This window comes from Pan troglodytes, chromosome 21 (genome assembly GCF_028858775.2).
Source record: "Pan troglodytes isolate AG18354 chromosome 21, NHGRI_mPanTro3-v2.0_pri, whole genome shotgun sequence".
Classification (NCBI taxonomy): Eukaryota; Metazoa; Chordata; class Mammalia; order Primates; family Hominidae; genus Pan; species Pan troglodytes.
In genome coordinates this window covers 9,757,996-9,773,162 of record NC_072419.2, presented here as the reverse complement: position 1 = coordinate 9,773,162, position 15,167 = coordinate 9,757,996, and the positions used below count along the sequence as shown (strand labels likewise).

Sequence of the window (15,167 nt, the reverse complement as noted above, 5' to 3'; positions counted from 1 at the left end):
GAGGCTGCAGTGAGCCATGATTGCACCATTGCACCCCAGCCTGGGCAATGGGGCAAGACTTTGTCTCAAAAAAAAAAAAAAAAAAAAGTATTGTTTTTCTCATTGTACAGGCTTAGAGAATTTATGTGGGTCAGGTGCGATGGCTCATACCTATAATCCCAGTACTTTCGGAGGCTGAGGCGGGAGTATTGCATGAGCCCAGGAGTTCGAGACTAGCCTGGGCAACATAGGAAGACACTGCCATCCCCATCTCTATGAAAATAATAATAATAATATAACAAGAATGAATTTATGTGACTTCTCCAAGGCCATAAAACCCTGAGTGGTGGTCCTCAGATTTGAACATGTGTCTAAGCTACTTACTTTTTTTTTTTTTTTTTTTTTAGATGGAGTCTCGCTCTGTGTCCCAGAGCTGGAGTACAGGGGTGCCCAGGCTGGAGTACAGTGGCGAGATATCGGCTCACTGCAACCTCCGCCTCCCGGGTTCAAGCGACTCTCCTGCTTCCGCTTCCTGAATAGCTGGTTATAGGCGTGCACCACCACGCCCGGCTAATTTTTGTATTTTTAGTAGAGACGGGGGTTTCACCACGTTAGCCAGGCTGGTCTCGAACTCCTGAACTCAGGTGATCCGCCCGCCTTGGCCTCCCAAAGTACTGGGATTACAGGCGTGAGCCACCGCGCCGGGACTAAGCTGCTTAATGACTTCCAGAGCGATCCATCCAGGAAGGTGTTTTCCCTCTGCAGGTCCTAGACTCCCCCTGCCTCCTCAACAACGTCCTCCAGTGGAAAATGTCCTTGGGAAACGCTGACAGAGTCTTTTGAGCCTCGGCCGCATCCGTCACTCGCGCAGCAGGCGGAAGTAGCGGGCAGTTGGCCGGAAGTGGGGCTGTGAGGCTCGGAGTTGCCGGAGGAGCCAGTATCTGTGTCGCCGCCGCCCGCGGCGTCCCGGGTTTGGTGTTGCGGCGCCCACCTTCGGGAGGATCAGGTGAGTGGCGGCGGCCGGGGAGGAGGTCGCGGCGGCCTCTTTCCGCGTTCACGACCGTCCTGGGCCTTGGCCTGTGCCTCCTGTCCTCCCGGCCGGCCCAGGGCTGGCGCGCATCGAGGCCTTGTTCAGCTCTTGGCCTGGGTTGCGAGTGCCTCTCGCAGGCCTGGCTGTGGTGAGAACTTCAGTGACTCTCGCCGCTCCTGAGTTTGTGATCTTTGGCAGGGGGCTTATCTGACCCTTGATTTTTTTTCCTCTGTGAAATGGAGATCGTAACAGTACTTGTCTCACGGTGCTGTTAAGAGAAAGTCAGATATTCTGCCGCGCCTCTCATCACACTTTGATGTGCCTGCGAATCGCTTAGAGATTCTGATTCTGTAGGACTGGGGTGGGTTCTGAGATAACTGTGTTCCTAACTAGATTCCAGACGAGGCTGAAGCCTCTGGCACGCAGACCACACACTGAGTAGCAAGGCCCTACAGTATGTTGCTTAGCATTTGGGATGCGGAGTCTTCAGTAAACATCAGTATGATAGGATATATACTTTCCCCCCATTTTTAGCAGTTTCTGGTTGCACAAGCCTAAGGGTAGTATTGATGGCCTTCTCCCTTTTTCTTTCCGTGGGTAAGAATAGTTGCTCTTTCTCTTTCTGTGCAAACCGTGACACAGCTCTTCTGTCTTGACTCAGGGAACTTTGGGTCCCCTGATATCAGCTATGTTCATCAGTCTTGGGTGATGCTTCACTGATCAGACCCTTGGACAGTGCTTCGTCCTGTGGAGCTGATAGCCAGCTGCGTTAGCACCAACTGTGGCTGGCGTTTTGTGCTCCAGTCATTTGTTGCTGCTGGAATCTGAATTCACGTTTTCTACACTTTGTGAATAGTAAGAATGGCTGCCTTTCCAGAACTAGATTCTGTAGCTCACTGACCTGAATGGTCTTGGGCAAGTCCTTGGATAGTTTGCTACTACCTGGTAGACTAAAATAAAATCTGGGCCGGACACAGTGGCTCACGCCTGTAATCCCAGCACTTTGGGAGGTCAAGGCGGGCGGATCACGAGGTCAGGAGATCGAGACCATCTTGGCTAATACGGTGAAACTCCGTCTCTACTAAAAACACAAAAAATGAGCTGGGCGTGGTGGCGGGCGCCTGTAGTCCCAGCTACTCTGGAGGCTGAGGCAGGAGCGTGGCGTGAACCCCGGGAGGCGGAGTGTGCAGTGAGCCGAGATCGCGCCACTGCACTCCAGCCTGGGCGAGAGAGCGAGACTCCGTCTCAAATAAATGAATAAATAAATAAATAAGTAAATAAAATCTGAAGACTCTGTGCTGCATAACGTAACTTAAAAAGTGAGGCCTTTGGCAGTTATGCAGGTCTAATGTTTATTAGTCAGTATGATTTTCTTCCCCATCCATTGGTTTATTTTTTTAGTCCCTAATAAGGCCTTGCCATTCATCATGTGAATAAGTCAACTTTCATATAAAATAATTCTAAGGTCAGGTGCGGTGGCTCATGCCTGTAATCCCAGCACTTTGGGAGGCCGAAGTGGAAGGATTACTTGAGCCCAGGAGTTCGAGACCAACCTGGGGGCAACATAGGGAAACTCTGTCTCTACGAAAAAACAAAAAACAAAAAACACACAAAAACAAAAAAACAAAATGTAGCCAGGCGTGGTGGTGGGCTTGTAGTGCAAGCTACTTAGGAGGCTGAGGTGGGAGGATCGTTTGAGATCCTTGAGCGATCCTCGCCCGGGAGGTTGCCGGGGTGAGGTGGGGGGCAGTGGTCGAGGATGCAGTGAGCGGAGATTGCACCACTGCCCTCCAGACTGAACAACGGAGCGAGACCCTGTCTGAAAAAAAAAACAAAAGAATTCTGAAACTCCTTCTTTATTTATCTGAAGTATGTACTATACGGCCTCTATACAGCCTTGCAAATTGTAAAAGCAGATAAAACCAAGTGTTTATTGAGCTAACAGTTATAGGTACTTGGACCATTTATTTGGGAATTTTCTCTTATGACGACTGTGTGCATGCAGCTACTTCTCTTTACCTGCCTGGATTTTGTAATTCCTCTAGAAGTCCCATTTAGATGGGCTGAGAGGACATGAGTGCCTACTCCCTGTTGTTATATGGAGAGGTTTTCTAAAGACAGGGTTTTATGAAACCCTTTAAAAGCAGTAGCTCTAACAGAATCATCTACAGGGCTTAGTCATACTATATCTACCCACATCCTTCTTGCCATTCTGATAGAGGAATAGCAGAGTCTTAAAAGAGAAGGGGGAGGGCTGTGTAGCTGGAAAAGTTTCACAAATGTTTGTGATGTGCTGTTTTTCTCCTATCAGCATGGAGTCTAGAACAAAAAGGAAGGGATGGATTGCTAGACTGAATAATTTTAGTTTGGCTTAGACCTGCGAGTGACACTGAACTTGACCTAAACACCTTTGCACTAGTGCTTCACCTTCGCAGTACTGGTAGACTCCTCTCTGAGGCCCTGCTCCCGTGTGGAAACAGAAACACAGAAGAGTCTAGCCCAGTTAACATCCACATTAACAGCTAAGGTCCTTACTGCCAGTCTCTAAGCCCTCACTAGGGGCTTTGAAGTTTTGTAGATTCTCAGCAGAATACCTCAGCACCTAGAGAAAGTTCGGTTTTTTGCCCTTTTTTTGGTAGAGACATGGTCTCGCCGTGTAGCCCAGACTGGTCTTGAACTCCTGGCCTCACGTGATCTGCCTGCTCGGCCTCCCAGAGTGCTGGGATTATGGTCATGAGCCACCTGTCTAGCCAGTTTTTTTGCCTTTTTAATTCTTAAGGTTGCTCAACAAATTATTTACTGAGACAAGAATAGGGTTGGAGTGTTCATTTATTTGTGGCAATTTTATTGGGACATAGAAAGGAAAAGTGTTAGAATTGAGGGATCAGATCTGGTAAGTGGTAAATTGTATGTGTTTAAGGTGTCTTATACTCAGTCTACAGTTAGCATCGCTCCTTCCTCTGCCTGGCCCCCCTGCTCTAACTTCTAGACTCTAGTTTAAAATGAAGCTATTCGGCCTTGCTCAGACCTGTATGTGGAAGGGAGAAAGGTAAGATTCTTCAGTCCTGTGAAATCACATCATTCAGGGAGGTTTGGGCATTGCCTTTTGGAACTGACAGGGTCCAGGAGTGTCTGAGGCTCTACTCTGTTTCGTTAGGACCCCTAAAGGGGAGAAAGGTATACTTGGGGCACTTAAACTAGGAAAGGAGTTTTGTGAAATCATATCAGGTATCTTTGACCTTTATTGAAAGAGTCAGGCCGGGCGTGGTGGCTCCTGCCTGTACTCAGTACTTTGGGAGGCCAAGGCAGGTGGATCACTTGAGGCCAGGAGTTTGAGACCAGCCTGACCAACATGGCAAAACCCCGTCTCTACCAAAAAATACAAAAAATTAGCTGGGCTTGTTGGCGTGAGCCTTTAGTCTCAGCTACTTGGGAAGCTGAGGCAGGAGAATTACTTAAACCCGGGATGCAGAGGTTGCAGTGAGCTGAGATCACGCCACTGCACTCCAGCCTGGGCAACAGAGCAAGACTCTGTCTCAAAAAAAAAAAAAAGAGTCAGAAGTTAATTGACTGAGCATCTCATAGTGTTCTCTTTCCAGCTTTCCTATGGATTTTCTGAGAGTCTTTGAGTAAGGAGGAACTAACCTTCTCAGGTATGTTTTCGCTATCTGGTCATCCTGACTGCTGCTGCTTTGCAGTGTCTTTTCTCCCTACTGTTCTTCTCTGCTGCTTCTGTATCTTCCTTGTTTTTCTTTCCTTCTCCACAGTACTCAAGACCAACTTCTGAAGTCCTCTGTTTCAGACCTGTGTATGTAGATACAGTTTCTATAGAGTTACTGTAAATGTTGCATGGCGAAAAGAGTAAGTAGCCACTGTTTACCATTTGTAGGTTGGCTCTTCATGCCTCTAAGATTCCTTATTTTGTTATCATTTCTGTTATTGAACATCTTTAAAGAAGTTCTTAGGTAGTAGAAAGTGCTTGCACTAAAAATAACTTCAACATTTTCCTTATCTATTAAGTTACTTTCTCCATTATCTTGAACAATACCATAATATCTTGATAATACATGCATTTTGTAAATTTAATTTTTATCAAAATTGTACATGTACATGGTTTAAACAGTCAAATAGTTCAGTAGAGCTTGTAACATTAAATAATAGTTTCCTCCCCCGACCCACTTTTTTTTTTTGAGATGAAGTTTCGCTCTGTTGCCCAGACTGGAGTGCAGTGGTGCGACCTCGCCTCACCACAACCTCTGCCTCGCGGGTTCAAGTGATTCTCCTGCCTCGGCCTTCTGAGTAGCTGGTATTACAGGTGCCTGCCACCATGCCTGGCTAATTTTTTGTATTTTTAGGAGAGACGGGGTTTCTCCACGTTGGCCAGGCTGGTCTCAAACTCCTGACCTCAGGTGATCCTCCTGCCTCAGCCTTCCAGAATGCTGGGATTACAGACTTGAGCCGCTGTGCCCAGCCTACTTTTTGTATTTTTAGTAGAGACAGGGTTTCACCATGTTACCCAGGCTGGTCTAGAACTCCTGGCCTAAAGCAATCCGCCCACCTCAGCTTCCCAAAGTGCTGGGATTACAGGTGTGAGCCACTGATCCTGGCCATCACTATATTTATTTTTTCTTTTCTTTTCTTTTTTTTCTTTTTTTTTTTTTTCTGAGACTGTGTCTTGCTCTGTCGCCCAGGCTGGAGTGCAGTGGCACGATCTTGGTTCACTGCAACCTCTGCCTCCTGGGTTCAAGCGATCCTCCTGCCTCAGCCTCCCAAAATATTGGGATTACAGTTGTGAGCCACCACACCTGTCCAATTGTACTTCTTTATCATGGACTTTGAGGCTCTAGGTCCCTTGTATCATCAACCTCCCCCTACTCCTCCTCTTACTCACTTTATCCTCCCAATATAGTTTGCTCATAATGTTTGGTTAGGCTACTATCAAGATTTATATTAATAAAATTATGTTAGTATTATTCTTAACTGAATAGGGAGTATGATATACTAATATTTTCTTTATTCTTTTTATTTATTTATTTATTTTTTGAGATAGGGTCTCTCTCTGTCACCCTGCCATAGCAGGATCACAACTCACTGCAGCATTAACTTTTTGGGCTCAATGAACCTTCCCACTTCTACCTCCTGAGTAGCTAGGACCACAGGTGTGTGCCACCAGGCTTGGCTAATTTCTAAATATTTTGTAGAGGTGGGGGTCTCACTACATTGCCCAGGCTGGTCTCAAACTCCCGGCCTCAAGTGATCTTCTCACTTTGGCCTCCCAGAGTACTATGATTACAAGAATGGGCCATTGCATCCTGCCTGTGGTAACATATTCTATCTTGTATAACTTTTTTGTCTTCCCTGGCATTAATAATTTTTGTTACTGTTTTTATTAGCATGGCTTTTTGTATCCTTATCTCTTGTTCATGCCCGGATTATCCGATAGAAGTATGATTCTCCTCTCCTGGGTACTGTCTATGTCGTCCAGCATGAGCTGGTTGCTCTTTATGTCTGTTCACAGCTCTTGTCCTGGGATCTTCCTTCACCTTTTTCCTGGGATTTCCCTTTGCTTCTCTGTATTGAACCCTAGTTTCTGGATCCCATATCTCTACTGCCAACTTTCAGGTCTTCAATTGTGGTAGCTCTCCTTACTTTGATCCTGGAGCATCCTGCGAACTCTTTGCCTCATGTAGATTTCAGCCTTTGAGGTCTTCTCTTTGTTCTTTTTTAAAGTACAGGTTGAGCATTCCACACCTGAAACTCCAAAATGCAAAATGCTCCAAAATCTGAAACTTTTTGAGCACCAACATGATACTCAAAGGAAAAAAAAATGATTGGAGTATTTCAGATTTTGGATTTTTGAATTTGGAATGCTCACTGGTAAGTATAAAGCACATAGTCCAAAAACTGAAAAAGTTTAAAATCTGAAACACTTCTGGTCTCAAGCATTTTGGACAAGGGATACTCAACCTGCAGTATAAACTGTAGTGATAGAATTGTAGACTGTTAGAGGTGGAAGGGACTTCCAAGCTTACCTAGTTCTAACCCTCCAGCTCCCTGGCACCTGGAAATCCTAGAAGAACATAGATTGTTCAGCCATCCCACCCCGTACTGCCCCCCGAACCTGTTTCCTGACATCCATTCTTGTCCCTCTAGTACACCAATAATGTGGGTTTAAGAGTCAGACAGTCTTTAATATTAGGCTCCACTCAATCCCTTGGCTATGTAACTTTTGGCAGGTTTCTTAATCTTGTGGTCTCTTTCTCATCAGTAATATGGGGATTATAAACTTACATTACAGAGATGTTATAAGGATGGGAACTAATGCAGATAAAGCAGCTTTACAAGGCTCTAAGCCTTGGCACAGAGGAGGCCCTGAGGCATAGCTCTGGTTATTTCCATCTTGGATCTTAGCCTGTGTTTTTACAAATCAAAAAGAGTCACATGAATTCAAAACACTGGAGCTGCACCAAACATTGATGTTCTAGGAGATGGTTCTTTTATTTCCAGACCACGTATAGTAATTTCATTAAGTACTCTTAGGTAGAATTAATTGAAGTAATTTTAATTATTTAATGTTTTAAAATTAATATCATTTATAGAGATATTTGTTAATTCTTGTTTATGTGCCATTTGTTCCACTCAATATTAGTGTGTACTTTTTCATGTGTTGATGCCTGCCACACATTTATCTTGTAAACCAGCCTCCTTCTAGACAGACATTTTCTGTTTTTTGCTTTACTATGGCACAGCTATTTTATTTTAAAAATGGGACCTTTAAAGCTATTTTTTTAGGATCTACTTTTTTTTTTTTGAGACAGTCTTGCTCTTTCGCCCAGGCTGCAATGCAGTAGTATGATCTCAGCTCACTGCAACCTCTGCCTCCTGGATTCAAGCAATTCTCCTGCCTCAGCCTCTCAAGTAGCTGGGATTACAGGCGCACTACCACGCCCAGCTAATTTTTGTATTTTTGGTAGAGATGGCGTTTCGCCATATTGGCTAGGCTGGTCTTGAACTCCTGTCCTCAAGTGGTCCGCCCACCTTGGCCTCCTGAAGTGCTGGGATTATAGGTGTGAGCCACTGTGCCTGGCCAGGATCTACTTCCTCAAATGAGATGAAGACTTCAGATTTGAACAGTATATGGCTTTAGTTGCACATTGTGGTGGATTAAATTAAATTCCAAATTCGAAAGTAGGTCTTCTTTTTTTTTGAGACACAGTCTTGCACTATCACCCGGGCTGCAGTGCAGTGGCGCTATCTCAGCTCACTGCAACCTCTGCCTCCCAGGTTCAAGTGATTCTCCCGCCTTAGCCTCCCGAGTAGCTGGGATTGCAGGTGCCCCAGCTGCAATTGCAGGCGCTCGCCACCACACCTGGCTAATTTTTTGTATTTTTAGTAGAAACAGAGTTTCACTATGTTGGCCAGGCTGGCGAATGCCTGACCTCATAGATCCACCCGCCTCAGCCTCCCAAAGTGCCGGGATTACAGACGTGAGTCACTGTGCCCAGCCAAAAGTACATCTTCTTAAAAGCCCTGTTCTGTCAGCTGGAGAGTTCTGTTACCTGCTCTGTCTGTTTTTTTGGTTCTTTTTTTTTTTTTTTTTTTTTTTTTTGAGACAGAGTCTCTGTCACCCAGGCTGGAGTGCAGTGGCACCATCTTGGCTCACTGCAACCTCCACCTCCTGGGTTCAAGCGACTCTTGTGCCCCAGCCCCCCGAGTGGCTGGGATTACACGCTCGTGCCACCACACCTGGCTAATTTTTGTATTTGTAGTAGAGAGAGGGTTTCACCATGATGGCCAGGCTGGTCTCGAACTCCTGACCTCAAGTGATCTGCCTACCTTGGCCTCTCAAAGTGCTGGAATTACAGGCATGAGCCACCACGCCTGGCCATCCTGCTGTCTCTTTTGTTCCCACCTTTCCTGTGCTGTAGTATTAATTGAATTTCCTAATGACTATTTTGAGGACTGTAATCTTCAATTATCATCTAAATATTAAAGAAAAACATTATTTTAGTACTATTTTTCTATAGTTTTTCCAATTTTAATTAAAATTTTTTATTTTTTTAATTTATTTTTTATTTTATTTTATTTTTTAGACAGTCTTGCTGTGTTGTTCAGGCTGGTCTCAAACTCCTGGCCTCAAGCAATCCTTCTGCCTCAGCTTCCCAAAGTGTTGGGATTATAGGCGTGGCCAAGTTTTTCTAATTTTTAAAAAGCTGGCTATCTGCATTTATAGAAATAGTGTGTAGCAGAGATCAGCAAACTTTTTATGTAATGGACCAAACACTAAATATGCTTTGCAGGCCATACAATCTGCCACAGTTACACAGTTCTGCTCTTGTAGCAGGAAAGCAGACATAGACAATATATAATGAATGGCCTAGCTATGTTCTGAAAAAACCTTGTTTACAAAAACATGTGAAGAGCTAGATTTGGGCCCCAGGACATAGTCTGCTCACCCTTGATCTGAACCACAGATTGAAATTTGGTGGGCAGAATGGTCCACAGGTGGTCAGGCATGGTGGCTGATGCCTGTAATACTAGCACTTCAGGAGGCCAGGGTAGGAGGATCGGAGGATCACTTGAGCCCAGGAGTTTGAGACCAGCCTTGGCAACATTGTGAGACTCCATCTCCACACACACACACACAAACACACACACACACACACTAACTGGGTTTGGTGTGTGCACCTGTAGTTTTCGCTACTTCGAGAGGCTGAGGCTGAAGTGGGAGGATTGCTTGAAGTGGGAGGTCAAAGCTGCAGTTATCATGCCACTATACTCCAACCTGGGTGACAGAGTGAGACTGTCTCAAAAAAGAAAAAAAGAATGGTCCACAAGCCACAGTAAAGAACCAAGTGTATAAAAATTTAGTGTGAGAGAGTTCTGCTCTGATTCACCAGAAATTCATACATATGTTCCTGCCATCTAGAGAAGCCTGTGTAGCTGGGCTACTGGAACAGAGCTACTGCCCTGCCCTGCTGTTCTTTGATGAACTAAATGATGATGTGCTATGGGCTCTGGAAGAAAGTGGCTGACAGCAGAGTTAGGCAGGCATTTCAGAAAATCATTCTGGCACCCTTGGAACTTTTATGGAGTTTTCTGCAGCAACAGCCCTGTCTGGTACATCAGTTGACAACTCAGGTCTCCTTGGGTCTTGCTTGTCAGGCTTTGGCACTTAAGTGGAAAGAAAAAGAATAAGCATTAAGGAAAGCGAGAGCACAGCAGAATCAATTTCATAGTCTCATGGTTTCTGCCATGGGAGAAAAATGGGCATTATACTGCTCACAGGCAGAATAAAGACTCACTGGAAACATTGCTAAGCTGTCTTCTCCAGAAGATGTCAGCGGGGCAGTTGCGTCAATTGGCGTTCCCTGAACCCTGAGCCCAGCTTTGGGGTACTCTTTGCTTCCCACCCATGAAGTGACAGTGAGCAGACCCTCAACCTTCTGCTTTCTCCCACCAAAATGAGTGAGTTTTTTAGTATACTTTCTAATAACACCATTACTCTATGACTACTCTGTAATAGTGACTCAAATTCTGTTGTAAGCTTCCTGAAGAGGAGAGTAGGCATCTTCTAAAAAGTAAAAGAACAGCATTAGAATGACAGAATTTTGGAATTAACAGTTTTGCGCTATAAGAACAGGGAGCGTTATCGTAGGTATAACTAATTAAATCTTTTTTTTTTTTTTGAGATGGAGTCTCACTTTTTCGCCTAGGCTGGAGTGCAGTGGCACGGTCTTGGCTCACCGCAACCTCTGCCTCCCAGGTTCAAGGGGTTCTCCTGCCTCAGCCTCCTGAGTAGCTGGGATTACAGGTGTGTGCTGCCACACCTGGGTAATTTTTTGTATTTTTAATAGAGACGGGATTTCGCCTTGTTGGCCAGGCTGGTCTTGAACTCCTGACCTCAAGTGATCTGCCTGCCTCGGCCTCCCAAAGTGCTGGCATTACAGGCGTGAGCCACCCACACCCAGCCAACTAATTATCTTTTATACCAGATCCCACTTTTTACTTAGTGCTATTAGCATAGCAGTTTTTATAAACATTCTTCAGGTAGGACCTGTTTGCCTTGATATCAAAGAGATGGAAGGAGTTGCTCACTTTTGTTCCCAGCCTTCTTTCTAGAAATCTGCCTTCCTTCTTCCTATCAAATGTTGGTGGAACACCGTCTCTTCTTTAGCTGTCACTGCTTGCCTTGTACAGTGAAGGAAGTCTGGTGAGCAGCAGTCCAGGAACTGCCCACGGGTACCCTGGGTTGGGGGTTTTCCTAGGCCTTTACACAGAGCGCAGAATTTATCCTTGATATATGCTGTCATGTGGTTTGGGCATTTACTAGCATTGAACTTACTTGAGTAGACAGCAGTGTAGTTTCAACCTGTTTTTTATAATGTGTAAATTTGGATGCTTTTATAGGTAGAAGCCACTCATTCTTCATCTACCCTTTTTTCAGTATCTGGCACCAATTCTGACCCAGTCATTTGTGATCCCTGGCTCTTGTGATATGCCGAAGATTTCCAGGCAGTTTTTGTGGAACACCTCCCCATCCAGCTCTAATCAAGCACCATATAAACAAGAAATTGCCTGGTCAAATCTGTGAGGACTGTATTCTGACTGCCAAAGAGATCAATACTGACACCAGAATGGCAGCTACTCTCAAGTCATTAAAGCTTTTAAGATACCGAGCATTTTGCAGTCCTTCTGCCTTTGGTGCACTCCGAAGTGTGTCATACTGGAATGTGAGCAGCACACAGCATGGGGGACAGGACCCTCCAGAACACATTAGCCTCTGCCATTCTGCCAAAAAAGTTAAGAACATATGTAGCACCTTCTCTTCTCGGACAATCCTGACAACCAGCAGTGCCCGCCCAGGTTTGGAATTCAGCAAGACTTCTTCCTCTAAGGCCAGTACATTGCAGCTGGGCTCACCCAGGGCCACAGGAGTTGATGAAGAGGACGTAGAAGTGTTTGATTCCTTTGAAAACATGCGAGTTTTCCTACAGCTAAGACCAGAATACCGTGTTCACAGCTATAATGCGTCTGAGACTTCTCAGCTCCTGTCTGTTTCAGAAGGTGAACTAATTTTGCACAAAGTCAGAGTTAATCAAAATAATCTCCAGGCTCAAGTCATTGTTGATTATTTGTGTAAGCTGAGCTCTTTGCCTGCAGAGCAGCATCCTGTCTTGCTGGGCAGTACCAGCTTTGCTCTGCTCTGCCAGCTGAGTGTGAAGAAGATACAGCTCTTTGATACCCAAGATCTGATCAATGTTTTGAAAGCTTTTGTCATTTTAGGAATCCCTCACTCCCATTCAATGCTAGATGTGTATGAGACCAAGTGTTGCCATCAGGTATGGGAGATGAATATGGATCAGCTCCTTTTGGTGGCTGATCTCTGGAGGTACTTAGGCCGCAAAGTACCTAGGTTTTTAAACATTTTTTCTAGTTATCTTAATTTGCACTGGAAGGATCTATCCTTGTCTCAGCTAGTTCACTTAATTTATGTTATAGGTGAAAATCGTCAGGTATCCCAGGACCTAATGCAAAAATTGGAATCATTGATCCTTAAATATATAGATTTGATCAATTTAGAGGAGGTTGGTACCATCTGTTTGGGGTTCTTTAAATCAAGTACTAATCTCTCTGAATTTGTCATGCGGAAAATTGGAGACTTGGCTTGTGCTAACATTCAGCATCTGAGTAGTCACTCCTTAGTGAATATTGTTAAAATGTTCCGTTTCACTCACGTGGATCACATCAATTTCATGAAGCAGATTGGAGAGATTGCTCCTCAGCGAATTCCTTCCCTGGGAGTTCAAGGTGTCATGCACCTGACTCTTTACTGCTCGGCCTTACGCTTCCTGAATGAAGGAGTAATGAATGCAGTGGCTGCGTCTTTGCCTCCTAGAGTGGCACACTGTCGAAGTAAAGATGTTGCCAAGATTCTGTGGTCATTTGGAACTCTGAATTATAAGCCACCCAATGCAGAAGAATTTTACTCCAGCCTGATAAATGAGATTCACAGAAAGATGCCTGAATTCAACCAGTACCCAGAACACCTGCCCACCTGCCTGCTGGGCCTGGCATTTTTGGAGTACTTTCCAATAGAGTTAATTGATTTTGCTCTCAGTCCAGGGTTTGTCAGGTTAGCTCAGGAGAGAACTAAGTTTGACCTCCTTAAGGAACTATATACCCTCGATGGTACAGTTGGCATTGAGTGTCCAGATTACAGAGGCAATCGTCTTAGTACTCACCTTCAGCAAGAGGGGTCTGAATTGCTGTGGTATTTAGCAGAGAAGGATATGAATTCAAAGCCTGAATTCTTAGAAACTGTCTTTTTACTGGAGACCATGCTGGGGGGGCCCCAGTACGTCAAGCACCATATGATTTTGCCTCATACCCGATCTTCTGACTTAGAGGTCCAGCTTGATGTTAACCTGAAGCCATTACCATTTAATAGAGAAGCCACACTGGCTGAAAATGTAGCCAAATTAAGGCTTGAGCATGTGGGAGTCAGCCTTACAGATGATTTGATGAATAAGTTACTAAAAGGGAAAGCAAGAGGACATTTCCAGGGCAAAACTGAGTCAGAGCCTGGGCAGCAGCCCATGGAGTTAGAGAATAAGGCAGCTGTACCTCTGGGGGGCTTCCTTTGCAATGTAGCAGATAAATCAGGGGCCATGGAGATGGCTGGCCTGTGCCCCCCAGCCTGCATGCAGACCCCAAGAATGAAGCTGGCTGTTCAGTTCACAAACAGGAACCAGTATTGCTATGGCTCCAGGGATCTCCTTGGACTGCACAATATGAAGAGGCGGCAGCTGGCTCGGCTTGGCTACCGTGTGGTAGAGTTATCCTACTGGGAATGGCTCCCACTACTGAAACGAACTCGCTTAGAAAAGTTGGCGTTTCTTCATGAGAAAGTATTTACCTCTGCTCTCTGAAGGGCATTTAGGGGCATTTCTATGGCAAAGCTATAGGTGTATACTGTACCAGGTGTTGCAAAATGATTATAAAAGCCAGAATGTAAGTTTGGCGATAAAATAGTGTGTTGAGGAGACTTAATTGTATCCAAGGCAGGTTAGAGCTAGTGTATGTTACTGTGAATTGTAATGTAGTTGGATTGTACAAATTACTGCAAATGTATACATGTTACTCTTAGTAAATAATAAACATCTTAATATGTCCTACGGTCAAGTAAGTCCTTGTTGGATTTGTCTTTCTGTTTACCAGCCTTATGTCACAGAGTTTTTAGAATAAAAGTATAGTCAGACATTATATAAAGCCAATTTTTAAAAATTTTATTCTTTTCTGGAGACCCTCCCCCCACCCTTACAGATTTTTTTTTTTTTTTAAGCCAGTTTTTTTGTTTGTTTTTTGAGATGGAGTCTCGCTCTGTCGCCCAGGCTGGAATGCAGTGGCACAATCTCAGCTCACTGCAACCTCCGCCTCCCAGGTTCAAACAATTCTCCTGCCTCATCCTCCCGAGTAGCTGAGACTACAGGCGCGTATCACTACACCTGGATAATTTTTGTCTTTTTAGCAGAAACGGGGTTTCTCCATGTTGACCAGGCTGGTCTTGAACTCCTGACTTCCGGTGATCGGCCTGCCTTGGCCTCCCAAATGCTGGGATTACAGGTGTGAGCCACCGCGTCTGGCCTTTTTTTTTTTTTTTTTTTTTTGAGACGGAGTCTCCCTCGGTTGCCCAGGTTGGAGAGCAATGGCGCGATCTTGGCTCACTGCAAGCTCTGCCTCCCAGGTTCAGGCAGTTCTCCTGCCTCAGCCACCTGAGTAGCTGGGGTTACAGGCGCCCACCACCACGCCCAGCTAATTTTTGCATTTTTCTTTGAGATGGGGTTTCACCATGTTGTTCAGGCTGGTCTCACACTCCTGACCTCAGATGATCCACTCACCTTGGCCTCCCAAAGTGCTGGGATTACAGGCATGAGCCACCGTGGCTGGCCTATACCTTGTTTTAAAATAATCTCATGCTGGATGTGGTGGCTCATGCCTGTTATCTCAGCCTTTAGGAGGCCAAAGTGGGAAGATTGCTTGAGTCCAGGAGTTTGAGACCAGCCTGGCCAACATAGTGAGACCTTGCCTCTGCAAAAAAATAAAATTAGCCAGGCGCGGTGGTGTGCCCCCACAGTCCTAGCTACTCAGGAGGCTG

General features: G+C 45.1%; 2 protein-coding genes across 3 annotated transcripts in view; both read left to right on the top strand.

Annotated features, from left to right (window-relative positions):
* The first annotated feature begins 856 nt into the window (after positions 1-856).
* Positions 857-15,167, top strand: part of UBOX5 (U-box domain containing 5) — a 50,874-nt gene continuing 36,563 nt past the window's right edge. The window contains exon 1 of one of the 2 annotated variants that reach the window (XM_001160315.6): positions 857-985. The gene's annotated coding sequence lies outside the window, so the exon portion shown is untranslated. The remainder of the gene's footprint in view (positions 986-15,167) is intronic. The other variant, XM_001160362.6, reaches the window with a different exon arrangement.
* On the top strand, positions 870-14,195 carry FASTKD5 (FAST kinase domains 5). Its single transcript, XM_003316778.6, has 2 exons — positions 870-985; positions 11,457-14,195. The coding sequence occupies exon 2, from the start codon at positions 11,647-11,649 to the stop codon at positions 13,939-13,941; it is 2,295 nt and encodes a 764-aa protein (XP_003316826.4). The 5' UTR covers positions 870-985; positions 11,457-11,646; the 3' UTR covers positions 13,942-14,195.